This window comes from Mandrillus leucophaeus, unplaced genomic scaffold (genome assembly GCF_000951045.1).
Source record: "Mandrillus leucophaeus isolate KB7577 unplaced genomic scaffold, Mleu.le_1.0 Scaffold163, whole genome shotgun sequence".
NCBI lineage: Eukaryota > Metazoa > Chordata > Mammalia > Primates > Cercopithecidae > Mandrillus > Mandrillus leucophaeus.
Window position 1 is genome coordinate 1,974,510 of NW_012101621.1, and position 26,009 is coordinate 2,000,518.

The 26,009-nt window shown below is 53.3% G+C and overlaps 2 protein-coding genes across 5 annotated transcripts in view; one reads left to right on the forward strand and one right to left on the reverse strand.

Annotated features, from left to right (window-relative positions):
- Positions 1–1,089: 1,089 nt before the first annotated feature.
- On the forward strand, positions 1,090–17,597 carry ARHGEF40 (Rho guanine nucleotide exchange factor (GEF) 40). 3 transcript variants are annotated; one of them, XM_011976238.1, is made up of 23 exons: positions 1,090–1,288; positions 1,979–3,224; positions 3,376–3,543; positions 3,689–3,809; positions 4,404–4,500; positions 4,578–4,685; positions 4,815–4,931; positions 6,222–6,317; positions 6,418–6,533; positions 6,929–7,055; positions 8,675–8,797; positions 8,888–9,031; positions 9,528–10,138; positions 10,264–10,498; positions 10,852–10,938; positions 11,863–12,078; positions 12,781–12,951; positions 13,702–13,879; positions 15,034–15,138; positions 15,353–15,496; positions 16,001–16,131; positions 16,872–16,918; positions 17,056–17,597. In XM_011976238.1, exons 7-22 carry the CDS (start codon positions 4,857–4,859, stop codon positions 16,911–16,913), a joined length of 2,601 nt encoding a protein of 866 aa, XP_011831628.1. In that variant the 5' UTR covers positions 1,090–1,288; positions 1,979–3,224; positions 3,376–3,543; positions 3,689–3,809; positions 4,404–4,500; positions 4,578–4,685; positions 4,815–4,856; the 3' UTR covers positions 16,914–16,918; positions 17,056–17,597. The 3 variants fall into 3 exon arrangements, with proteins under 3 accessions (XP_011831628.1, XP_011831627.1, XP_011831626.1); XM_011976237.1 differs by lacking the exon at positions 15,353–15,496 and having other exon boundaries at positions 1,979–3,035; positions 3,667–3,809; positions 4,605–4,685; XM_011976236.1 differs by having other exon boundaries at positions 1,096–1,288; positions 4,605–4,685; positions 16,872–17,128.
- A 520-nt stretch (positions 17,598–18,117) lies between these two features.
- The window catches only part of ZNF219 (zinc finger protein 219), an 8,908-nt gene continuing 1,016 nt past the window's right edge, over positions 18,118–26,009 (reverse strand). The window contains exons 1-5 of one of the 2 annotated variants that reach the window (XM_011976234.1): positions 22,462–22,606; positions 21,656–21,744; positions 19,925–21,382; positions 19,451–19,582; positions 18,118–19,179 (exon numbers count right to left, since the gene is read on the reverse strand). In XM_011976234.1, the coding sequence (XP_011831624.1) occupies positions 18,575–19,179; positions 19,451–19,582; positions 19,925–21,382; positions 21,656–21,744; positions 22,462–22,475 (2,298 nt within the window). In that variant the 5' untranslated portion in view covers positions 22,476–22,606 and the 3' untranslated portion in view covers positions 18,118–18,574. Of the gene's footprint in view, positions 19,180–19,450; positions 19,583–19,924; positions 21,383–21,655; positions 21,745–22,461; positions 22,607–26,009 lie in introns of those variants that run through there. The other variant, XM_011976235.1, reaches the window with a different exon arrangement.

Sequence of the window (26,009 nt, forward strand, 5' to 3'; positions counted from 1 at the left end):
GACGGTCGAGACAAACTGGATGGAGGAGCTCAGAGAAAAATAAGCTATTTTGTTTTATGGCAAAGGCAAGACATGGGGGTAGGGCAGGTAGAGACCAAGGTAAAGGCTGCATTGAGTCTCCCCTTCCCCATTTACTGCAAAAAAAAAGAAAAAAAAAATTCCAGTAAAAGGAACTTCAAAGACTGTCTTGAAAGAGAAGTTTGCAAAGGAATAGCCCAAGGGGTGGTTGTTTAGGTTGTGGGATGGAGGAAGATGTCTCATTGACTCACTTAGGGAGGGGAGTCTGGATGAAGCAGGGCTGAGTCTTTTTGAGACTCCTAGTGGAGGTTGGCAGAGAGAGGTCCCACTGGAATCAGAAAAGACCAGCTCTAATGCATACCATCAAGGCCTCCTCCTCCCTTCCCACAAGTTCCTTTTGTGACTTTTTTCTCTTTCAACTGCCCCCACCCGGTTCTTTGTAACCCAATCCCACATGCTCTAGGATTGGGTGATTGCTTCAGAGCCACTGTGGGAGAGGGAAGAGGGATGCTAGAAAGACCCAAGACAGTCACAGACAGTCTTTCCATCCTCCTCTTTTCACCAAATGACCATCTCTCTTTCACCAAATGATCATCTCTAGGACATAATTGTGGGTGATGCACCTCCACTTAAGATGGGGAGCTCTGGATGGTGTGTCTTATGAGAAGGGATTTGCAGGATGGCTCACCCCCTCAAGTTCTCAGCCATAAGCTCAGTCCCCTGATAGCCCAAAAGCCTGTCTTTTCTCTCCTAGGAAAGGTCTATGCAGTCACCCCAACTCACGAGCACCCGGAACAGCCCTGATTGGGGGCATTCACAACAAATTCTCTCTGGATCTCCAAAGCCAAGGTCTCAGAACTTGAGTGTTGAGTGCCCTGCCACGCTTGTGCACTCCGGCCCAGCCCCACTCCCATTCTGGGCTCATCAGCCAGCATTTCCTGAGTGCCCACTTTTTGCACACATTGTACAATGGGGGCCTTGGAGAACACAGCCACCCCCAGACCAGTGCAGCTCCCAAGGAGCCGCGATTGGGTGATCTCTAGGGATCTGTAGCCTGGTCCTATCTCTACAGGAGCCTGAGCCAGTGGAGGACTGTGTGCAGAGCACTCTCGCCGCCCTGTATCCACCCTTTGAGGCAACAGCCCCTACCCTGTTGGGCCAGGTGTTCCAGGTGGTGGAGAGGACTTATCGGGAGGACGCACTGAGGTACACGCTGGACTTCCTGGTACCAGCCAAGCACCTGCTTGCCAAGGTCCAGCAGGAAGCCTGTGTGAGTGGCCGTGCATCACTATTCTGCCTTCCCCAAGATCCACTGCCACACTCTACAGACTAGCCAGGCTGACTAATTCCCCCACTAACCTGGAGATACAGCCTCCCCTAATACTGATCTCTCCAGAGTCACTTAAGCCTCGTTCTCTGACCTCCCACAAACTTTGACCTTCACAGGCACTGACCATTCAGACACTAACACACACATGCACACATTCATCTTCCCCAAATTCATCTTGACCCCTGAGAAACACTGACCCCCAAAGACCCTAACTCTCCAGACCCAATTCCAGACATTTTCACCCCCTCATATGAATTTCTCAAGATACTAACTCCCCCGTACATGAGTCAACAGAGATCCTTCATTTCTACAGATATAAAGACTTCTAAGAGTCTTTAACTTCTCCAAGACAATGGCATCTGCTGACCACGTCTTGGTAATGATTCAGTTCTTACCCTCCCACACAGGGAACTAGCTTCCTAGAGAAGCTTCCTACCACCAGGAGACCGATCGGTCGCAATCCCTTCCTCTCTGCCACCTGAATACCCCAAATCTCCCCTCCTGCTCTCCTGAGAGTGTAATCTTCCAGGCATAGGGCTGGTCCTGCCTAGGGTGGGCCCATTCTAACCGCCCTCTTCTGCTGGCTTCTTCAGCAGAGGCCTGAGTGCAGCCTCCCATCTCTCTCCCCAGGCCCAGTACAGTGGATTCCTCTTCTTCCATGAGGGGTGGCCGCTCTGCCTGCATGAACAGGTGGTGGTGCAGCTAGCAGCCCTACCGTGGCAACTGCTGCGCCCAGGAGACTTCTATCTGCAAGTGGTGCCCTCAGCTGCCCAGGCACCACGACTAGCACTCAAGTGTCTGGCCCCTGGGGGTGGACGGGTGCAGGAGATTCCTGTGCCCAATGAGGCCTGTGCCTACCTATTCACACCTGAGTGGCTACAAGGCATCAACAAGGACCGGCCAACAGGTCGCCTCAGTACCTGCCTACTGTCTGCGCCCTCAGGGATTCAGCGGCTGCCCTGGGCTGAGCTCATCTGCCCACGATTTGTGCACAAAGAGGGCCTCATGGTCGGACATCAGCCAAGTACGCTGCCCCCAGAACTGCCCTCTGGACCTCCAGGGCTTCCCAGCCCTCCACTTCCTGAGGAGGCGCTGGGTACCCGCAGTCCTGGGGATGGGCACAATGCCCCTGTGGAAGGACCTGAGGGCGAGTACGTGGAGCTGTTGGAGGTGACGCTGCCTGTGAGGGGGAGCCCAGCAGATGCTGAAGGCTCCCCGGGCCCCTCCAGAGTACGGACAGTACCCACTCGCAAGGGTGCTGGAGGGAAGGGCCGCCACCGGAGACACCGGGCGTGGGTGCACCAGAAGGGCCTGGGACCTCGGGACCAGGATGGAGCACGCCCACCCGGCGAGGGGAGCAGCACTGGAGCCTCCCCTGAGTCTCCCCCAGGAGCTGAGGCTGTCCCAGAGGCAGCAGTCTTAGAGGTGTCTGAGCCCCCAGCAGAGGCCGTGGGAGAAGCCTCTGAATCTTGCCCCCTGAGGCCCGGGGAGCTTAGAGGAGGAGGAGGAGGCCAGGGAGCTGAAGGACCACCTGGTACCCCTCGGAGAACAGGCAAAGGAAACAGAAGAAAGAAGCGAGCTGCAGGCAGAGGGGCTCTTAGCCGAGGAGGGGACAGTGCCCCACTGAGCCCTGGGGATAAGGAAGAGGCCAGCCACCAAGAAGCCCTTGGCAATCTGCCCTCACCAAGTGAGCACAAGCTTCCAGAATGCAGCCTGGTTAAGGAGGAATATGAAGACTCAGGGAAGCCAGACTCTGAGCCCAAAGAGTTCAAAACAGCAGGCGAGAAAGAGCCTCAGCCCTCTGAAGCCTGTGGGCCTACAGAAGAGGGTGCCAGAGAGAGAGAGCAGGAGGGGCCAGGCCTCGTGTGTATGGCAGGTGAGATGACACTGAGTGAGGTTCATGGGGAAAGGGCCAAAGCAGGTCGGGCCTATGGGAGGGGGCAGGATGAGGAGCAGGGTTACGCTGGGAGCAGAACAACCAGAACCATCTTAACTTCAGTTCCATTTTTCTGTCTGTGTCTGTGCAGGACACGAAGGCCCAGAAGGCCTCCTGTCTGACACTCCAACACCTCTGCTGGAGACTGTGCAGGAAGGAAAAGCGGACAGCATTCCAGAAGAGGCCCTTCCGGTCTCCATCTCTGATGACCCTGATGTGGCTTGGGACTTGATGGCATCTGGATTCTTCATCCTGACAGGTCAGTGGGCATCAGTGGGTGAAGGGAAAAAGGGCTGGGAAAGAGAAGCAATTGGGTGGGCTTGGGGACTCGGGGAGGCAGGGTGGAAGGGAGGTAGGCTTGGACTGCTCCCAGCCAGGACAGCCTGGCCGTTTTGTGTCTTCAGGAGGGGTGGACCAGAGTGGGCGAGCTCTGCTGACCATTACCCCACCGTGCCCTCCTGAGGAGCCCCCACCCTCCCGAGACATGCTGAACACAACTCTTCATTACCTCCACTCACTGCTCAGGTAACCGAGGCCCAGTCCTGGCACCCTGGACACTAACCTCCTGGTTCATGAGGACCCTCACCTCCTTCTTCTCAGGACACTGACCTTCTGACCTCTAAGGACACCTCCTTCTTCAACCTTCAGATTTCAAGTCATTGACCTTTGGCCTTACTGACCCTGACCTCCAGCTTCATATCTTCATTGATCCTCAAAAGCAACACTGTTGACTTTCACTGTCTTCCAACACTACCAAGATCATCAGGACATTGGTTCACTTATTCAACAAATATTGATTGAGCACTGAGTACCTATTAGGCACCATACTACAGGCTGACATTGAATGCATGCCATTCCAGAACAGAATTCTGAACTTTTCAGACCTTAATTCCTTGGCCTAGTAGCCATATGAATATAGACTCCCAACTGCTAGGCCACTTCCTCCTGTGCACCCATCCCAGAATCTGGCCCTTTGCCCATTTCTTCCCAAATGTACCAGCAACTAATATCTCCTGAGGACTATTAACTAAATACAGACCCTGTATGTCTGCCTTGCTTTATCTCCTATCCCCCAAAACACATACACAGCAGCCTCTTTGACTCTTCCTGCTCCCACAGGCCTGATCTACAGACACTGGGGCTCTCCGTCCTGCTGGACCTTCGCCAGGCACCTTCACTGCCTCCAGCACTCATTACTGTCTTGAGCCAACTTCAGGTAACCACCCCTTGAACAGGCAGTTCCCCTGGATCCTAACTTCATTAGTGGCTAGTCCAGGACACCCAATTGCCCAGTTTAGGGTTATTCTTCTCTGCCCTTAGGACTCAGGAGATCCTCCCCTCGTTCAGCGGCTGCTGATTCTCACTCACGATGACCTTCCAAGTGAACTCTGTGGATTTCAGGTTTGAGCCCTTCATTCCTACCTAGTTTCCCATCAGTAGTGGAGAAAGGAGAAGAAGCTGGCTGGAGCCCCAGGCTGGTTTCTGAGTCCTTGGGTGCCCAGGAAGAAACCCCTGCCTTACCCTCTACAGGGTGCTGAGGTGCTGTCAGAGAATGATCTGAAAAGAGTGACCATGCCAGAGGAGCTGCAGTGGGAGTTAGGAGGTCACAGGGACCCCTCTCCCAGTCACTGGGTAGAGATACACCAGGTAAGCTTCCCCTCTAACACCTAGCATCCTGGGAGCCAGGAATGGCCCAGCTGAAGACATTCTAGGACAGATGCCAGGTCCAGGACATACCATGGGGCTGCAAAAAAGTGGTTTCCATTCCATTCAATTCAACAAGTATTTATGGCTCCCAAATCATGAGGAAAACATGTGCACTGTGCCATGGTCTACTGGGGAGATGGGAGGAGTATGTTAAATTATTATTATAATTACTATTTTTAGACAGTCTCGGTCTGTCACCCAGGTTGGAGTGCAGTGGTTCGATCACAGCTTACTGCATCCTCCATCCTCCAGACTCAAGCGATCCTCCCACATCAACCTCTTGAGTAGCTGCGGCTACAGGCATGTGCCGCCACACCCAGCTAATTTTTGTTTTTTGGTTTTTTTTTTTTTGTAGAGATGGGGTTTTGCCATGTTGCCCAGGCTGGTCTCAAACTCCTGGACTCCAGTGATCCACCCGTCTCAGCCTCTCCAAGTGCTAAGATTACAGGCATGAGCTACCGTGCCCAGCCAAATAAATTATTAATATGACATTAAGTAGTACATGATTTTTGCTGGGAGATAAATCATGAAACAAGTAGAGAAGAGTGCAAGATAGTGTCATTGGGTTTCTGGAAAGCACTGAGTCAAAAGGCTGATTCTTGTTCCAAATTACTTTACCTCACTTGCAGAAATAGTGCCCTTTCTGTACCCGCTCCTTGCACCAACATCCAGGCCTCGGGATCTTCATCAGTGAAGTGTAACAATCACAGTATAATTGCTAAAGGTCCTTCCAGCACTTATCTCATGTAATTCTATGAATATAAGTGTTGTGAGTATTCAGGAAGAGAGAAATAAACATGATCTGAGCTGAGTATAAAAGAGGGGTCTGTAGATGGTCTCTAAGTTTCGCCTTTAGTGTCAAAGGGGAAATTGACATGAATAGGCAGAGAGAGGGGGTTTGACAGGGTGAAGCCCCACTGAAGACAGAGAGAAAGGAAGGTCACAGTTACCAAGCTGTGCAATGTGCCAGGCCCATGCTAGTTGCTAAACTGGCATCATCTCCTTAAAAATCACAGAAGCCTTTCTTATCCTGACTTTACAGTTGAAGAACTGAAGTTCAGGAAGGTTTCTGGACCTGCCCAACATCATACAATTAGTTAGCAACAAAGTCAGGAACTGAATTCAGCATTGCCTCCATAAAAGTCTCTGGGGCTACCTCACCCCAACCCTAGGGCTTAAGTTCCTTCTTAAACTCTAATCCTCAACTCCATCCCTGCGTGTGGGTTTCAGGAAGTGGTAAGGCTATGCCGCCTGTGCCAAGGTGTGCTGGGCTCAGTACGGCAGGCCATTGAGGAGCTGGAGGGAGCAGCAGAGCCAGAGGAAGAGGTATGAAATGAGATGGGACAGTGGGGGGATGGGATTGGGATGGGGCTGGGGTGGAGACTCTCTGGTGGAACCCCAACTGGCAACTGCTCCCTATCCCCAGGAGGCAGTGGGAATGCCCAAGCCCCTGCAGAAGGTGCTGGCAGATCCCCGGCTGACGGCACTGCAGAGGGATGGGGGGGCCATCCTGATGAGGCTGCGCTCCACTCACAGCAGCAAGTACGAGGGATGGGTGTGCGGGGGCAGGTGGAAGTGGGAGGTGGAGACACAGCCGAAGGCTGCCAACAAACCTTAGCTGCCAGACCATTCTTACTGTGCATGTATCTGGGCAAGATACCATGCTTTTACACTTACTGTCTCATAACCCTCACAACATCCTTGTGTGCCATTTACTATTACAAATGAGGATTTGGAGGATCAGAAATGTTAACTGTCTTGGCCAACATCGGTCAGTAAAGAGTCAGGATTCAAACCAAAGCAGTCAGGGTTCAGCCCATGCTTTTGATCCATGCTGCTATGCAGCTTCTCATGTTTGCATCCCTCGGAGGGATGGGAGGACAGAATTGAGGGACTCAACAAAGGAAATGATTCATTCTTTCCTGCTCCTTCCCCAGACTGGAGGGCCAAGGCCCAGCTACACTGTATCAGGAAGTGGACGAGGCCATTCACCAGCTCGTGCGCCTCTCCAACCTGCACGTGCAGCATCAAGAGCAGCGGCAGTGCCTGCGGCGACTCCAGCAGGTGAGCCAGGACTCCTATGTCCCTCTTACTCGGCCTGGGAGTATGGCCTCCAGCACCTTTCCCGTTGGTACTTATAGTTGATGGTGTTCTTCTAGCCTGGCTTGGTTGAATGCCCCTCCCTGTCTCCTCACCTTTGTTGGTCAGTGTGAGATTCAACAAGAGGGTGGGAGCATCGTAGCACCAGTAAAGAAAAGCCAGGTCTCCCCCTCCCCACTGTTTATGCTTGATCGAAGATGCTGAGAGATTGTGAGAGATGCTCAGCTGCCCTAGGGGCTTCTGAAAAGAGCTGATCAACTCTGGAGTGCCTACCTTCTTAGCTGAAAAATAATAAAAGTCTATTGATACCAGTTCATTAGTTACACTGCCACACATGCACCCTTAACTCCTTATGTGATGTCATCCCTCAGACCTGAGGTCGGAAAGGTACCACCTCCCTCCACCTTGGAAGGAGAGAGCATTGAAAGCACCTAAGAGGAACTACAGGCTTCTTTGTGGGGAAGATTCAGGAATAAGGCTGGCTTCTCTGAACCTTGATTCTTCTCTCCTGGGGTTAAGAGCCCCATAGGGATTTGCTCTCCACCACACCATGTAAGGTAGAGGGAGCTTTGAAATCTGATTGTTCCTCCTTAGCCCCGAGCATGGTGAGTGGACACTTTATGGACCTGCAGGTGGACATCAGAGGAAAGGTCATCTCAAGGCCAGTGCTAAAGCGGGAGCCGAGACTTTCTGTTTCCTAGGATTTCTTCGTATTGGCTTCCTCTAAGCCAATATCCTAGAGATGGGTTGCATCTCCTGTTTGCTTACCTGCTTATTAGCTGTTTCCCCAACTGGTTAAAAACAAGATTTGGAATCTAAAGTGCTCAGCTTGAGTTCTAGTTCTGCCATGTGTAAGATGTTGGACAAGTCATGAAGCTTCTCTGAGTTCCCAAGTCCTCATCTGTAGAATTGGGATAGTAACAATTAACTCACAACGTGGTTAGAAAGATCAAATGAATTCAGCAAAGGACTATAAAAGTGGTTATTGTTGGCACTGGCTATTAGGAACAGTCTCAGACTTCTCATCCTCAGGCTGTCCCACCCCTAGCTTCCAGCCTTTCTTCAGAGGAAAATATTATCATCACTTTTTGGTCAAATATCTCAGAACCAGCATGAGAGTTTGTATAGCCCCATAATAGGCAATTAAAGCTGGACACATACACACACACCCCTTCTGTGCTGTTTCTCCAGGCTTGGTCCCTGCGACCCTTGCCCACCAGTTGCCAAGGCTTAGTGAAAGCCGTCAGTCATCCATATGACCCTCATCCTGCCTTTGGTTCACCCCAGTTTGATGTACTTCACACTCGGGCATAGCTCTGGAACTTTGACCCACCTCCCTCAGTACTTTCCACCAGCCCAGCTTCCCACTCATCTGGCACCTTACTGAAGATTTCTTACTCGGTTTTTCACTTGACCCTTGTGGAAACTATTACCATTCACTGTTGTCATTCCCACATTGCAGATGAGATGCAATTGTTCACTCAAGGTTCTACAGATTGGTGTGGTGGGGCTGATGCTGGATCTCAGCCCTTCCTTGCCTTTCCACTCCATGACCCCCTACTCTGCCACTCCATCTGCCTTAGGTGTTGCAGTGGCTCTCGGGCCCAGGGGAGGAGCAGCTGGCAAGCTTTGCTGTGCCCGGGGACACCTTGTCTGCCCTGCAGGAGACAGAGCTGCGATTCCGGGCTTTCAGCGCTGAGGTCCAGGTGAGAAAGGGCAGGAGGGCAGGTGAGAGGAGGCAGGGGGAGACTACCTAGGAGTGAGGACCAGGTCTGAGAGCAGCCTCCCTTCTCCAGGAGCGCCTGGCCCAGGCACGGGAGGCCCTGGCTCTGGAGGAGAATGCCACCTCCCAGAAGGTGCTGGATATCTTTGAACAGCGGCTGGAACAGGTTGAGAGTGGCCTCCATCGGGCCCTGCGGCTACAGCGCTTCTTCCAGCAGGTACATGCAGAGCCTTTTCCTTTTGTTCCCCCCATTTCCATTTCTTTACTTCCTTTCTGCCTGGAGAGGCTAATCAAGTTGTTAAAAGCGGAGGCTGAGGAGCCCATCTGCTTGGTTTTGACTCTTAGCTCTGCCACCTGCTTGCTGAATGACCTGGGACAAGATACTAAACCTGACTGTGCCTCCATAGATCTACCTCACAGGGCTGCTGTGGGGATTACATGAGGCAATAAATATATAAAAGCCGTTAGCCCAGAGCCTGCCACTCATAAACGCCATATGAGTACTGGTTATTCTTTTATATAGGCTCTTCCATCTCCATACCAACTCCAAGTGACATGGTTAGGCAGTGATGCTGGAACAGTGAGAAAACGGGGAGAGTGATGGGCATGGGGAAGCCACAGGAAAGAGGACAAGGGCTGTCGTTGGGCATCCTTTGTGAGCAACACAGGCCCTTACCCTTTCTCTCCCATCCCCAACCCCTTTGATTTTGTAGGCACATGAATGGGTGGATGAGGGCTTTGCTCGACTGGCAGGAGCTGGGCCAGGTCGGGAGGCTGTGCTGGCTGCACTGGCCCTGCGGCGGGCCCCAGAGCCCAGTGCCGGCACCTTCCAGGAGATGCGGGCCCTGGCCCTGGACCTGGGCAACCCAGCAGCCCTGCGAGAATGGGGCCGCTGCCGGGCCCGCTGCCAAGAGCTGGAGAGGAGGATTCAGCAACACCTGGGAGAGGAGGCGAGCCCACGGGGCTACCGACGACGGCGGGCAGACAGTGCCAGCAGTGGAGGGGCCCAGTGGGGCCCCCACAGCCCCTCACCCAGCCTCAGCTCCTTGCTGCTCCCCAGCAGCCCTGGGCCACGGGCAGCCCCATCCCATTGCTCCTTGGCCCCATGTGGAGAGGACTATGAGGAGGAAGGCCCTGAGCTGGCTCCAGAAGCAGAGGGCAGGCCCCCACGGGCTGTGCTGATTCGAGGCCTGGAGGTCACCAGCACTGAGGTGGTAGACAGGACATGCTCACCGCGGGAACACGTGCTGCTGGGCCGGGCTGGGGGGCCAGACGGACCCTGGGGAGTAGGCACCCCCCGGATGGAGCGCAAGCGGAGCATCAGGTGAGATCCCAGCCCAACTGGTGCCCAAGAGGCAGACCCAACTGCCCAGTAGGAAAAGAAGGTGATATTGTTGGGGGTAGTGGCTCCCTCCCACACCTCCTCTGCCACTCCTGTTGTGCCTGCAGTGCCCAGCAGCGTCTGGTGTCTGAGCTGATTGCCTGTGAACAAGATTACGTGGCCACCTTGAGTGAACCAGTGCCACCCCCTGGGCCTGAGCTGACTCCTGAACTTCGGGGCACTTGGGCTGCTGCCCTGAGTGCCCGGGAAAGGCTTCGCAGCTTTCACCGGACACACTTTCTGCGGGAGCTTCAGGGCTGCGCCACCCACCCCCTACGCATTGGGGCCTGCTTCCTTCGCCATGTGAGTGATCCCCTCAACTTCTTCCAAGTGCTCTCTCTTCTCTGTTCCAGCCTCATCCATCTGTCCCTCTTTCTCAGTACCCACAGCCCTCTCCTCCCATGTATGGTCCATGCCACTGGGGCCCAGCCCTGTTCTGTGGGCACCTCTGCCTCTACTCAGCCTCTGTGTCCCTGCTCTCAAGGGCTGCCTGGACTATGCTCTCTCCACAGGGAGCCCTTCCCTCCCTGGCAGGCAGAGTGCTCCCTGGTGACCCATCCCTCATTTGGGCTACAGAGAGGATGGAAAGGGGGAAGAGAGAGGTTTGTCTGCACAGACCTCGCTGGAGACACCTTATCTGTTCTTTACTGGCACAGGGGGACCAGTTCAGCCTTTATGCACAGTACGTGAAGCACCGACACAAACTGGAGAATGGTCTGGCTGTGCTCAGTCCCTCAAGCAAGGTAACTTTTTCTCCAATCTTCAGAAGAAAAGTAGAGGGGCCAGGAGGACCTGAAAACCCACCCCAAAAATCCCACAGGGAAAAAAGCTTTCCTGGATGTGCCCAGGAACATCACCTACCAATCATCTCCTAGAATTGCCGAGGGTGGGACAAGCACTGGACTGGTGAGGCCAGGTTCTTATCCAGTCCACCTGAGGGACCAGGCAGGACTCCTGACTCGTCTGGGCCTCCATTTCCACATCTGGTAAATGGGGGCGATAGTCACTATAGCCAGCTCACAGGGAGGATCTGAGCAGCAGAAGAGCTCACATCAAAAGACATACAAGTGACTTTAAAAGTTCAAAGCCAGTGGCCCAGCGTGGTGGCTCACACCTGTAATCCCAGCACTTTGGGAGGCCGAGGCGGGCGGATCATGAGGTCAGGAGATCAAGACCATCCTGGCCACCATAGTGAAACCCCGTCTCTACTAGAAATACAAAAAAAAAAAAAAAAAAAAATTAGCCAGGCGTGGTGGTGAGCACCTGTAGTCCCAGCTACTCAGGAGGCTGAGGCAGGAGAATGGCGTGAACCTGGGAGGCGGGGCTTGCAGTGAGCTGAGATCGCACCACTGCACTCCAGCCTGGGTGATAGAGCAAGACGCCATCTCAGGAAAAAAAAAAAAAAAGTTCAAAGCCAGAGAGTACAGGAGATTACTATTTTGATTCTTGTTCCATTTCCCTTCAAGATATAGACGATGATTGCTGGCCTGCAGGCCCCCACCTGCTTTCTTTCCAGGTGGAAGGGTTTTGCCTTACTTTAGGGAGCATCTGGGCTTCATCTATACCCAAAAGCCTAGGGTATCACCCACCTACCCCCCAACCCCTGAGCTTGGCCTCTAGAGGCTCCAGCCCTCCCCTCATCCCTGTCTGTGTCCTCCTCAACCTAGGGCTCCATGGAGGCTGGACCTTACCTGCCCCGAGCCCTGCAACAGCCTCTGGAACAGCTGGCTCGGTATGGGCGGCTCCTGGAGGAGCTCCTGAGGGAAGCTGGGCCTGAGCTGAGTTCTGAGCGCCAGGCCCTTGGGGCTGCTGTACAGCTGCTTCGGGAACAAGAGGCCCGTGGCAGAGACCTGCTGGCTGTGGAGGCGGTGCGTGGCTGTGAGGTGAGGCCCTGGCTCCAGTCACTGCTGCTCAAACGGCCCAGCCCTGGCCTCAGAAGCCATGTAGGTTGGTGACAGGAGAACCAGGCTCCAGGTCAGAGGGCCCCAGGCTTTAATTTCTAACCAGCTGGGTGGCCTTGATTGAGTCACTGAACTTCACTGGGCCTCACTTTCCTCCTTTGTAAATAAAGAAGCTATGTCCTCCCAACATCCCATGTTCCTACATCCGCCTTGTACTCTCCCGTTCCTTTCCTAATTGTTATCTTTCCCCACCTACCCTATACTTCCTCCTGCACCTCAACACCCAGCACATACCTTATCTCATCTACCTAGTCTTTTTCCAGCCCTGAGGTTCCAAAACATGTTGGAATCCTATATCCTCCTCTGGAATAGACCTATTTCCCTTTCAGTTCTTTGCTGATTCTCTTCCTGGATCCCCAGCATGCAAAGGCTTCCCCACAGGCGGCTATAAACCTTACTATGCAGTGCACCTTGCCATCTTCAGAAACAGGGCTGTGCTGCTCAGCTGGGTGTGCTGTGCATGGTGACCAGTGGATGGACTCTAGGCTGAGGGCTTCCCTGACTTCCTGACCCTGCCTGAGAACCAGTGCGTTAGGCCCCTTGCCCTATAAATCTATTTTTGCTCCCTATAAAATACAAACAAAGGGCCCCTGGGCCAACCACTTTTGCTTTTCCTTTCTCCAGATAGATCTGAAGGAGCAGGGACAGCTTTTGCATCGAGACCCCTTCACTGTCATCTGTGGCCGAAAGAAGTGCCTTCGCCATGTCTTTCTCTTTGAGCATCTCCTCCTGTTCAGCAAGCTCAAGGGCCCTGAAGGAGGGTCAGAGATGTTTGTTTACAAGCAGGCCTTTAAGGTACAATTCCTGGAGTGAGTGGTGGAGGTGACAGGAAGTCATTCTCTTCTTGAGAACTCAGGATGTTCTGGAAATTCAACCCCAACACAGGTTGAGAATCTGCATCATCTAGAATAGGCTTTGGCTTGTAATCGACCATCAAGTTAGGGTGACAGGGGGTGTTGGAAGTCCCTGTCACTGGTCTACCTCATGAGGTTTTCCTTATCATTCATGCGGAAGCCTTAGGAGGCATTCCAAACCAGACTGGAAGAGGAACTTTCCCACTAAGGACACACATGCCTTTGGAATTAGGGTTGGTTCCTAGGGCATGAGGAGAAAGCACGCTATACTTTGACTAAAGAATCCAACAAGAGGCAGGCCTTGCTTTGGGGAAACGGCCTTGATGTCCAGATAAGCATTTATAGCAACCTATGGTCCTGGATCAGGCAGTGTGGGGTGGATTCTAAGGGTTTCTAGACTTTGTACCCCCTGCATGAGTGTAGCATAGAGGAAAAGGCCTGGGTCCACTTCCAGCTCTAATAAGCTATGAGAAGCTTTGTGCAAGTTGCTTCATGTTTCTGGCCTCATTTCCCCTTCTGTAAATTATGGTTGTTGTGAAGACTAAATGTAGAGCACTTGGCACATGATAGGTGTTGCGCAAACGTTTACTGAACATCCATCAGATGCCAGGCTAAGCCCAGTGCTTGCCATGTGGCGCCACCCAGCCAGGACTTGCTCTGTCTTCACCCACTGCCCTCTGCTCTTCCTCAGACTGCTGACATGGGACTGACAGAAAACATCGGGGACAGCGGACTCTGCTTCGAGTTGTGGTTTCGGCGGCGGCGTGCACGAGAGGCATATACTCTGCAGGCAACCTCACCAGAGATCAAACTCAAGTGGACAAGTTCTATTGCCCAGCTGCTGTGGAGACAGGCAGCCCACAACAAGGGTACTGGGCAGAGCTGAGGAACAGGGTGCTTGGAGTCAGGGTTATAGCAGGAAGTTTTCTGGAGAGTATGGGGACTGCTTGGGAAGACAGTTTATAGGATGAAGAAAGAATGGCTTAGAAGAAGATTCAAGATTTGGCTTGAGAGAAATTACTGAGGTAGAAATAAGCCTAAGATATACCAAAAAGAAAGAGAAAGCTGGCAAATTTCAGGGAAGCAAGAGCAAGTAGGGGTCAGGTGCAGTGACTCACGCCTATAATCCCAGTGCATTTTGAGAGAGCAAAGTGGGAGGATTGCTTGAGGCCAGGTGTTCAAGACCAGCCTGGGGACATAGTGAGACCCCATTTCTACAAAAAAGTTTAAAATTAACTGGGCATGGTGGTGTGCACCTATAGTCCTAGCTATTTGAAGAGTGAGGTAGGAGGATCACTTGAGCCCAAATGTTCAAGGCTACAATGAGCTATGATGGTGCCACTGCACTTGAGCCTGAGTGACAGAGCAAGACTCTGTCTTTAAAGGATTAAAAAAAATTTTTTTTAATAAAGCAAATGGCTGGAAAAAGAAGGTGAGAAACCACTCACTTGGATTTAGGAACTGCTGCTACTTGCTGTGTAACCTGGACTAGTTTTGTTTTTTGTTAGTTTTGTTTTTATTTTTGACTTTTTGCTGGGTTTTACCTTGGTTTTAATTTTCTGAAATTCATTCTGCTCATCTGAAAAATGAAATAGTAATATCTTCATCTTAGTGTAATAGGGATGATTAAGTAAGGTGAAATATATGGAAGCACCTTGTAAACTGTAAAAGTATGTAAAAATGTGAGGGTTTTTTTGTTTTGTTTTGCTTTTTTTTTTTGCTCTTAATACCCAAGATGCAGAGTAGAAATCAGGCAGCTGGGATGCCAAATGGGCAGGATGCAACATACTGGAGAGAAGAGCCAGATATCTGAGGAGGAAGTCACACCATCATTGCCATCCATGTTGTGATAGTCAACAGGAGGAGTAAAAAGAGACACGAGAGGAATGAAAGGGAGGAATGAGGGTTGGAAAGGAGCAAAACAAAAACAAAAACAAAAACAAACCAAAAAAGTAAACCATGACGTGCTTGGGCTAGAGAGAAGGGCAAGAAGAAGTTGGTAACAAGTGTCCCTATTCCCCAGAGCTCCGAGTGCAGCAGATGGTGTCCATGGGCATTGGGAATAAACCCTTCCTGGACATCAAAGCCCTTGGGGAGCGGACGCTGAGTGCCCTGCTCACTGGAAGAGGTGAGGGCCATGGTGCTGGGGGGTGGCCCCCAGGAGTGAAGACCTTGACAATGAGGATACAAAGGGGTGGTGTGGTGGAAAGTCAGGAAGGGCATCTCGTTCCCAAATCAGTGGGACTGGCTGGGAGGCCCTCTGTGAGACTGAGGGTCATTCCAGGGAGTGAAGAGGGCTTTCCCACACCAGCACCCCACCCCCCACTCCCCACTCTCTGCAGCCGCCCGCACCCGGGCCTCCGTGGCCGTGTCATCCTTTGAGCATGCCGGCCCCTCCCTTCCCGGCCTTTCGCCGGGAGCCTGCTCCCTGCCTGCCCGCGTCGAGGAGGAGGCCTGGGATCTGGACGTCAAGCAAATTTCCCTGGGTGAGGCACCTCTGAAGGGGTGGCTCCCAACAGCTCGGTCATGGTGGTGATGTTCAGGCTGCTTGCTGCTGAGCAATTCCTTTTTCTAGCCAAGTAGCCCAGTTGCCATGACAACTATGTACAGCTTCCCCACTGCTAAAAGAACCTTCCGTCTGGTTGCTAGGGTGATGCTTACAACAGCCTGTTGCTAAGAAGCACTTCCTCTGTACCTCTCTCTCTAGCTCTCCTTGGGTTTCTATGGAAACTGCCTCAGCTTCCTGTTGTACCCTCTTGGTTCACCACGGCAATCCTTATAGTTTCCTGTCGCTTCTTCCCTGGTTGCTCTAATGATGCTGCTGACAATTTCCTGCCTCTTGGTAGGGGGTTCCCTTGCAACTGGATCGCTATGGTGACTTACAGCTTCCTGTTGCTATGGAGCTTTTTCTTCCCTGATGGAGCAGCTTGGTTGCTTAAGGTAATCTGGAGGGATTCTATACTCTGCTCTCACCCTAGCTTCCCCTTCAGCCCCAGAAACACTTGACTCTTCTGGAGATGTGTCCCCAGGACCAAGAAACAGCCCCAGCCTGCAACCCCCCAACCCTGGGAGCAGCACTCCCACCCTGGCCAGTCGAGGGATCTTAGGGCTATCCCGGCAGGTAAGTTCCTACAATGAGGCTGGGAACGAGGTGATCTCTTTGGCTGCTTTCTGGGTGGGCTCTTCTGATCTTTCAACCCCAGGGGGGTTGGGGGAAAACTGTGAACCTGTGCTTCTAGCTGAGGCTATAGACTGGATTTATTATCTTGTCTACCTTTCTCCTCTCCCCGGGACCTGGCTAAGAGGCATCAAGGTCACAGGTTAAAAGGAATCTTAAATAAGGAGTATAGTGCTGGGGTGGATGGAAAGGGGAGAATGACAGTGGCCTGGCTTGAACTTCTGTTAAAATGGCAAAACTCAGGCCAGGTGAGGTGGCTCATACCTGTAATCCCAGACTTTCAGAGGCTCAGCTGAGAGGATCACTTGAGCCTAGGAGTTCAAGACCAGCCTGGGCAACATAGTGAGACCCAATCTCTACAAAAAAAGAAAAAAAAGTTTTAATTAGCTGAACTTTTGAGGGGTGCACACCTATAGTCCCAGCTACTCAGGAGGCTGAAGCAGGAGGATCTCGTGAGCCCAGGAGGTTGAGACTTCAGTGAGCCACATTTGTGCAACTGCACTCCAACCTGGGCAACAGTGAGCACCTGTCTCTAAAAAAATAAAAGTAAATAGCAAAATTCAAGGACTTTGGGTAGGAAAGAGAGATGAACTGACAGGCTCGTGGGGAGGGATGGAGGGAAAGAAAGCGAGAGAAAGACAAGAAATATGTCCCTAAATTCACTGTAGTTTCTCTCCCCCCAGAGCCATGCTCGAGCCCTGAGTGACCCCACCACGCCTCTGTGACCTGGGTGAGTCAGCATCCCCAATTTCTTCCACATCCAACACTCCTTCCGTCTTGCATGTACCTTCCTTCCTGTCCCCAGCTACTCGGGAGTCTGCTTCTTCCCTCTCCCAACTCATCTCCCTCTTCTCTCCTGGCTTCTAGAGAAGATCCAGAACTTGCCTGCAGCTTCTCCTCTCAGCACACTTTGGGCTGGGATGGCAGTGGGGCATAATGGAGCACTGGGCGATCACTGAATTTCTTCCCTCTGCTTCCTGGACACAGAGGAGGTCTAAGGACCAGAGTATTGCCCTGCCACCACTATCTCTAGTCCCCCTAGCTTGGTGCCTTCTCCTGCAGGAGCCAGAGCAGCCACATTGCTTGCCTTCATACCCTGGAGGTGGGGAAGTTATCCCTCTTCCAGTGCTTTCCCATCCTGGGCCACTGTATCCAGGACATCACTCCCATGCCAGCCCTCCCTGGCAGCCCATGTTCTCCTCTTTTCTCACCCCTTGACTTTCCCTGAGAAGAATCATCTGTGCCAGGTCAACCGGAGTTCCCAGTGACTCCATTCTGAGGTGTCACAAGAAAGAAGCTATGCAAACTATAATAGGAGGGTGCAACAGGGAACTGTAGACTTTATATATGTAATTACTGTTATTATACTACTATTGTTATATTAAATGTATTTACTCACACTTTGCCTCCAAGGAGCTAGAGTAGTCCTCTGGATTAAGGTGATAAATAACTTGAGCACTTTCCCTCAACCAGCCCTTAACTAGAACACAGAAAATAAAACCAAGACTGGAAGGTCCCCTGTACCCTTCCCAGGCCCAGAGCTGACTGTGTGTGAGCCTGGGAGAATGTGTCTCCTCCACAGTGGCTCCCAGAGGCTCTAGACACTCTCTGAAGCTCCTTCTCCCACACTGCACCTACTCCTTGAGGCTGAACTGGTCACACACAAACTGGGATGCAGCACAGTCCAGCAGTTCTCAAAATGAGGCCCTCACGCCACAGTGTGTGAGAACTTGATTGGCTATTTGTTAAATGCTGATTCTCGGACCCCATCAGAGCTGCTGCATTGAAACCTGGGGGTGAAACCTAATATTCCACATTTCTTATCAAACTCTTTGGGTGATAAGTAAATGTCTGAAGAGGTGACTATTTCCTGACAGAAGGGCCCAAAGAGAGGAGCAGGACATAGGTAGGCAGACAGACACAGGGCCCTGTGCCTCACGACACCTGTTTATTGGGGACACGACTCTGCAACAGGGATGACAGGAATCGTACCAAAAATAGCGACGTCTACAGAGCCCCTGATGGGGCTAGAAGGGTACAGTGCTCCCCACCCTCACCCCTTGTACAAAAATAAACTCTCACGCCTATGGACCAGCAAAGACTGGCAGAGTGGCTCCTCAACAGGGACACAAACCCTCTCTGCCAGCCCAGGGACCCCGTTCTTTGACCCTCACCTCTGCCACTTCTAAGGCACTGTGACTCCCTTGGGCTGGGTGGGTACCGCCAGCCCACCCTCCTACGCCCGCCGCCCCTTCCACCTCTGGTCCGCCTGGGGCTGGGATATGGGTCCCACGCTGCCCCCTGCTGGCTTCTCTACCCAACTACCTCTAGCGCTCCCCCGCTCCGGCGGGGTAAGCTCACTAAGCTAATCGCCCCTGAGGGCTCACTACCGTTCTTGCCCCCCTAGCCCTGCCTCTCCGGGTCTGGACAGCCCGGAGCCCTCCTCCCCTTCCTGCGAAGGACTGGGAGGGGTCTCTCCTGATGGTACTCGGGCATAGGGCGAGGACGCGTCAGCCTGGGGTGGCCGGCGGCCCCTAGCCCGGCGGCTGTGGTGCACTTGAAGGTGCAAGGCCATGAGCTCTGGGGCTCCAGTGGCGAAAGGGCAGAAGAGGCAGCGGTGGAGGGCACCCCCCGGCCCGGCCTCGCCTCCCGGCCCTGCCCGCAAGGACAGGTCCAGGGGTTCGGCCTCACCACCTCGCCCGTTGCGCAGGGTCCTCCCAGGGCTGGCGGGCTTCCGACGGGACCCCGGCCCAGCACCGCTAGAAGGAGGCCGGGGGCTTGAGGCACCCTCCACCCAGGTCGCAGGCTGTGGAGACGGCTTGGCTCCAGATTGCGGGGCTGAACCCCGCTGGGAAGGAGGCGGTGGTTCCGGGGGTGGCCCGGGGCCGGCCCCGCTCCTCTGCTCCCGGTGGTGGCGCTGTAGATGATACTTGAGCGAGCCGGACTGGGTGCCCGCGTAGTCACAGTGCGGACACTTGTAGGGCCGCTCGCCTGGAGAAAGTGGGTGCAAAAGGGTTATGGGGTCACGATCACTGCACGCACCCACCCGAATTTCGCCCAATTTAGAGACCTCATTCTCAGAACCAAGAAAGGGCACTGCGTCTCCCACCCACTTTGATTTAATAAAGGAGCATTTCCCAAGTGATCTCATCCAGCCAAACTGAAGGCTTCGGAACAAACTTCACCTCCCGGTGTTTCGGTAGCCCTCGCCTTTCTGCCCGTCCCCCAGTCCCCTCTCCACGCCGGAAGCTGCCTCCCTCACCTGTGTGCACTCGCAGATGCACTTTGAGGTGATGTGCTGAGCGGAAAGATTTTCCGCAGAAGGGACAATCCTTGCCGGTGGCGCCCCGGCCCCCTTCAGGCCGGGTCCCTCCAACCAACAGCCCATTCTCTTCTGCAACACATATATTAAGAGGAAGTCAGCGGGGGCCTACACTCTGTCCAGGTCCCGTGCACCCACCCCACACCCACCCCATACCCACCCCACACCCACCCCATAGGGCTGCTTCCCCTCGGAGTCCAGAAGGAAACAAAAGTCTGAGGGGTTAGATTTGTTGTGACTAAAGAGTCAAGTGTTCTCAAATGATGGCAAAGCCTCCAGAAAAAACAAAACAAAACAAAAAAACTCAGAAGAAATAAAAGATAAGTTATTTTAAAAAGGAAGCTATGGGGGAGTGGCGGCGTAAGAGTCAGAGGAGGACGCGGCATACCCGGAGAGCGAAGGGTCCCTACATACCCTGCGTGGTGGTCGATCTTGCCGGGGCCCCAGCAGAAGGGGCAGAGTGCCCCGGTCCCTCACCCGGACGCGGATGCAGGGAAGCCAGAGGGCCCAGCGACCTGCCCCGGGCCCAGGTCTCCTCCTCGGCCTCCACCACCTCCTCTTCTTCCTCCGGCTCCTCCGCACGGTGCCGGCGAGCCCGGGCCGGGAGAGCAGAGGACAGCGGGCGGAAGCCTCCGAAGCTGCGGCCGGGCCCGGGCTCAGCACCCTCGCCGTTGGGCCGGCCCTCGCCAGCCCGCAGGCTCAGGTAGCCCAAGAGGCTCGGGGGCTCACGGCGCTCGGCCGGGGTGGGCGCCGGGGCCAAGAGGAGCGCTGGGCCCAACGGCTCATAGGCCAGCAGGCCGAGGTCAGGAGGCTGCGGGGCCCGGGCAGGCCCGGAGCCAGGCCCCGGGGCACGCAGTGGGCCCAGCTTGCTGGCGTGCACCTTCATGTGGTTCTTAAGGAACCAGGGCTCCTTGAAGCAGCGGCCGCACACCGGACACGCATGATCGAAGGAGGCCTTGTGCTTACGCATGTGGCCCTTGAGAAACCAAGACTGTGTAAAGCTCTGGCCGCACACTTGGCAGCGGAACTCCGGAGGTGCTGGGGGCTCCTCGGGAGCGACAGGAGCTGGGGTCGGGGTTGCCTCACGTTCGGGCTCGGGCTCCGGCTCCGGGACTGATCTAGTTTCGGGCTGGGGTGGAGGCTGAGGCTGAGGCTGAGGCTGAGGCTGAGGCTGAGGCTGAGGCTGAGGCGCAGCGGTGGTGGCCGCCAGGGGGCGCTCGGGAGCCCCGTGGGCCGTCAGGCTGTGGTGCAGCAGCTCCTCCTCCTGGCTGGAGCCGAAACTGCACAGGCCGCACTTCCAGGGCCTGTGCAGGATGTGCAGGTGGCGTTCGCGCTCCGCCGAGGTGCGAAACTTGCCTTTGCAGTAGGGGCAACGGAAGGCGGACGATGAAGGAGCCTGGGGCCGCGCCAAGCCCTCAGTGGCAGCGGTGGCCTGCATGCCCCCTGAGCTTCGGGCTCTCCCCAGTCGAGCTTCGCGTAGTAGCGCGCGCTCTTCCAACTCCAGCAACAGGCGTGCAGCAGGACTACGTGGGCGCTCGGGCTGGTGTGTGCGCAGGTGCGAGCGCAGCAGAGCCCGCTGCGCCGCGCGGTGGCCGCAGTGTGGGCACTGGAAGGCCTGGGCGCCTGGGTGCGCCCGCAGGTGCAAAGCCAGGATAGAGTTGAAGCGGAAGCGCTTCCCGCATACAGGGCAGGGGAAGCGCCGTTCGCCTGCACGACTCTCAGACCAGCTCACCGCTCCCATCCCGGGCGACCCTGCACTCACGGCTGGCCCGTTGGAGTATCGCTGCAAATCCAGCTCGCCGTCGAAAGCCGGCGGCGACGGCGCTAAGTGGCCGCTCGGGGCGCGGGGACGTGAGCCCTGTGGAGAAAGATCTGCGTAGAGCAAAGGGTGAAGGTAGAGCTGTAAAGGAAGAAAGGGCGTCACCTCGAGGGCCAGGACAACACGAGGGAAGGTGGACTGGGGCCTGAACTAGGAACACACGTGCTACTCACCTCGGGAAGTTGGGGGTGGGGTGTATGGGAATCGAGATGTCAGGACCAAGGAGTTAACTTCTAATAATGGGAGGTCAAAGAGAGAGAGAGGTAGGCAGGAGAAGGAGTATACAGTTGTAGGTACTTGTAGGTTGAAGCCAGAGCTTCACTCACCTCCATGGACCCCCTTCACATTCTTTGGTTCTGGGGAGTGCAGGGAAGAGGAGGAAAAGCTGCTAATGAAGGCAACAGGTGCTGTGGAGCTAAAGCAAGAGAGACAGATTTGGAGGAAGAGATGAGCCCTAGTTTTCAGCAGTAAAGTCACTCCCTACCCCCAGACTCTCAGCACTCTGTATTCCCAAAACCAATCCCTTCTCCCTACTTGCATCTTGAGGCACGAAGGGGCTGCTGTACTCAAAAACTGTACCTCTTGATTTGCCAAGCCTACAAGCCTCCCAAATAATCCAGATTTCTTCCCGAAATTCTACATTTTAAATGCATGGTCCAGAACAACCACAACTACCACCCCACCCCCTGGCGGTGGGGAAGACCATCACAGTATGCCCCTCTCCCATGTAGGTTGGGCTATGCAGTGTGGTGAGCAAATGGGGTGGGCTTGCCATGCTCCCCAGTTATCCAAATGGGATCAGTTGCTCTGAGACCCCTAACTGACCAGCCAGCCAAACATCCTTCCAGGTTCCACAGTGCTTCCTTCTGCCCTTACCCTGTCTTTCTGTCTTTCCCCCCTCATTCTCCCTCCCTCCGCCTGGATTCCTGATCCATTCATTTCCATTCATTACAGAGACTCATTCATGCATGGGAGAGAAACACCTCCCAGCAGCAGAGTCTGAAGACAGACAGAGGGGGAGGGGCATGAGGGGGAGGGAGCCAGAGGGAGAGGGAATGAAGAGAGAGTTGGGGGAGGAGTGGAAGTTAAGGGGCACAGCTAGCCTGGGGAAGGGGCTAAAAACTGCAAATACCGTATAGGATTCATCCCCTTGTTTCAAACCTTGGAGCCTGCAGTATGATGGGGCATCTGAGCCCCTTTGTCCAGGGCTGTTCCGAGGCAGGCTTTCCTCCTCTCTGCAGGGGAGAGGCTCCCTCACACAAGAGGAGGATTACACTGGCTCTGAGCTCAAGAGGCTGGAGTGAGGGACGGGGGGCGGGGCTGGGCCATCTGCACAGATAGGGACTCAGCACATGCTCTGAGCAGGAAGGGGTTAAAATTCTCCAGGCTAAAATTCCCTAGGCCTGGGACTTGTAGAGCTCCAGTGCTGGGGAAGGAGATCATTGAGAGGAAGAGGATGGGGGGGGGGTGGGGGGTGCTGATCCTAAGCTGCAGAGGAGTTTAGCATGAGGACTTAGAAGAAACCCCAGAATCAAGATTCATGGAAATAGGCCTGGGAAGATGACCAGGAGTCATCTAGTCTACCTTTCTGCCTCATACAGAGAACGGTATCTGGTCAAGACTAAATGAATGTGGGCCTAACCATATTTTTTTTTGTCTAGGAAAGAATATTTGAGATATAAAGAACTTCCTTACAATAGGCATCACGAAACTGAAATGGGTTACTGAGAAAGAAAAAGATGCAAGCACTACTTTGCCTAAGGATCTTTAATAGAAAAGAACTGGGCCAGGAGTCAACCTGCCTGTCAGCAGAGAGAAAAGGCTCTGGAGGTCCAAGGCTTCTTTAATTTTTGACATTTAGTGGATGTGGTAAAACTCCATGAAGGGGCAGGTACCTGTTACATGTGGAATCTGGGCTATAGGATTATTATTAGCAGTTGTTATAATTAACAAAGTGTCCTTGTCCAAGGGTCACCAGACGACCTCCACTATCACTTAATATGTGTATTTCTGTAGCTTCAAATTAGGGCACCCACTCTCATCCTCTGGATCCTTTCCTGGGACTAAGAGCCTAGCTAGGCTTATTGAATAGTGCCACGGAAGGTGAATTAGAATAGGACTGAGGGGTACAAGGCTATTGTAGGCCTAGTCTGAACATTGATAACCCTACAACCCTTACTAAATCACTTAACCTCCCAGTTTACTCATCAGTAAAATAAGGGGATTGGACTAATTTATATTGTTACTCCCTTCCTGCTCAAAAAAAGTTTGTGGTTCTAAGTCATAGAACTCTTTTGGACCCCAGAGAGATGTTAAAACAAATGGTCATCCCTTCAGTACCATGGAGAGTGCAGTGGGCTACCACAGAAGCCACTTGGGCCACCTCAGTACCATAGATAGAGCTATGAGGTGCTAGAGGGGCTCTTTGCCATTTTAGCATCACAGATACAACACAGAAAAGCTAGAGCATTTTTTTTTCGTTCCTATCTGAAAACCATAGAAAAAAACCCAGTGGTACCAGAGGGATTATTTTGGCCTTTTAGATGTCACTGAAAATAGAAAGAGCTAATAGAAAATAGATGTAACTAGAAGAATTTTAATTAGCTATAAGGAGCATCCTGACAGTTACAGTTTGTACATCCTGGAATGAGTTACTGAGGCATCATATTTGGGTCCATCACATTCTGTTGCTCTCCTGGGGATTCCCGGAACATCCTGGTGTACAGCCAATCTGGTATATTCAGAGGAAGCAGATGGTGGAGGCGGGGGGGCTGGGAATACTGCATGGTCATAGCTGACTAACCTATGGGCACATACTCTCATTCTGAGAAGATTCTAGGGCCCATAAAACTGTCTGTAGGATAGCCAGCAAAATCTCATAGGAAGCTGGCCTCATATCTGAGGCAAGAAGAGTGGGAATAGGGCAAAGCTTCCTATCCCAAAACAAAACAACAATAAACCACTTTGCACATAGCAGTTTCCAGAACAGAAATAGAGTGATATACAAGAAGGCCCAAACTGAAGCTGAATTCCCCAGCAGGGAAAGTTTCCCCAGAAGGTGGCCTAAAATCAACAAAACTCACTGAGATACCTTCCTAGGCCCAATCAAGATCTCCTGAATCATCTCCATATCAAACCAGGTTCCAGATACCTGATCCCATGATTTTTTCTCAGTAGGGGAAAGAATTGACAGGGACTGGGATACTATGAACTGCCTTGGAACCGAGGTCATGCATATATTGCCCTGGACAATAATCACAGAGTTTTCTATAGTCAGGCCTTAAACACCATCCCAAGACTTGGCCAGACAGCAGCACTGACCTACTTTCCACCCCCACTGGGAATCAGGGGTTATCTTGCCCTTATTTGGATTCTGTAAGGATGAAGGGCCAGGGATAGGTATCAGAAACCTTTCGAAAGCAACAGGCCAATTATCCTTACATGCTGGGGCAGCTGGTAGGGAAGTGGGTGTGGATCACTAAACCTTACTCAGTAGAGAAGGATGGAATGGTTGGTGAAAAGACTTAGAAACAACAAGGACAGGTACATAGAAGTATTTGCTAAATGGAACACAAAGACTGTCCCTCAAGTCTTGTGATTCAAAAGTTTTTAGGGTCAAAGTGTAAGGAGCAAGGGTTCAGGACTTCTGGGGTCCAGTTGTAACTGCCTCTGGTCACCTCTAACACAACAGTTTTCCCTCTTGAGAATCCTACACCTCCCGAATCTGCTAACAATTATGATTACCACTGCACTAGATGGGGTTAAAAGCAAAGGGAGCTTCTAGGGCGGTCTACAGTCAAGACTACCTTGATCACACACACACACCAGTAGTTCACTTTTATGGTCTCCTCTCCATGGCCCTCTGAACCTCACTGCTCAGATAGCTCCTCCAAACCCACTCCACTCTGCAGCTCGCCAGCCTTTTTAGACTGAGTTCTTGGTAAAGCCTCCTTCCCTGTGTCCTCACTCTCCTGAGTTGGAGACATGGAACCTCAGCCATGGACTCCAAAGGTACAGCAGGAAGCAAGAGGAAGGCACACCTGCTCACCTGCTGCCATCCCACCATGGGGAATCTTATCCCAGAGGCATGTCCTAACGCAACCCCGATTTTGATTTTGAAAGTTCTGGAGGACCTGGGTTTGGCAACGGGGGTCATGTAGACAGCCCTAAGTCCCCTTAAGTAGAGCTGACCCTAGAAAAGTCAGTATTCGCACCCACGTGAGCCTCAGTCCTCAGACTGGGACGTAGGGGTGACCAAGGGAGCCTCTGGGAAAATCCCCCTCCCAGAAATAGATTGCTAAGTAGGGTAGGACCTGCAATCCTGCCCGAGAGGTTTTTCCAGCAGCACCTCAGACCCCTCCCCAGGAAGATAAGCCAGAAGGATGATGGGGGGCAGGGTTGGGAGATAGGGAGGCCAAGGCTCAGCTACCCCCGGCCAGGAGAACAAAAGCTGAGTTACAGCCGCCTCCGCTGCTGCCGCGGGCCGAGCTCTTTGTGACACTTTGTTTGGGACGCAAAGAGGGAAGCACCCCCCATCCTCTCCCCTCCCCCGCCACCCCGTGCTCCCGGAGAGTTTGGGCTCCTTCCCCCTCCCCCACCAGCCCTACCTGGGCCGGGGGTTGAGGGGTGCACATCCACTCAGGCTCGCGGCTCTGCCGCCCCTCACCCCCAGGCCCCTCG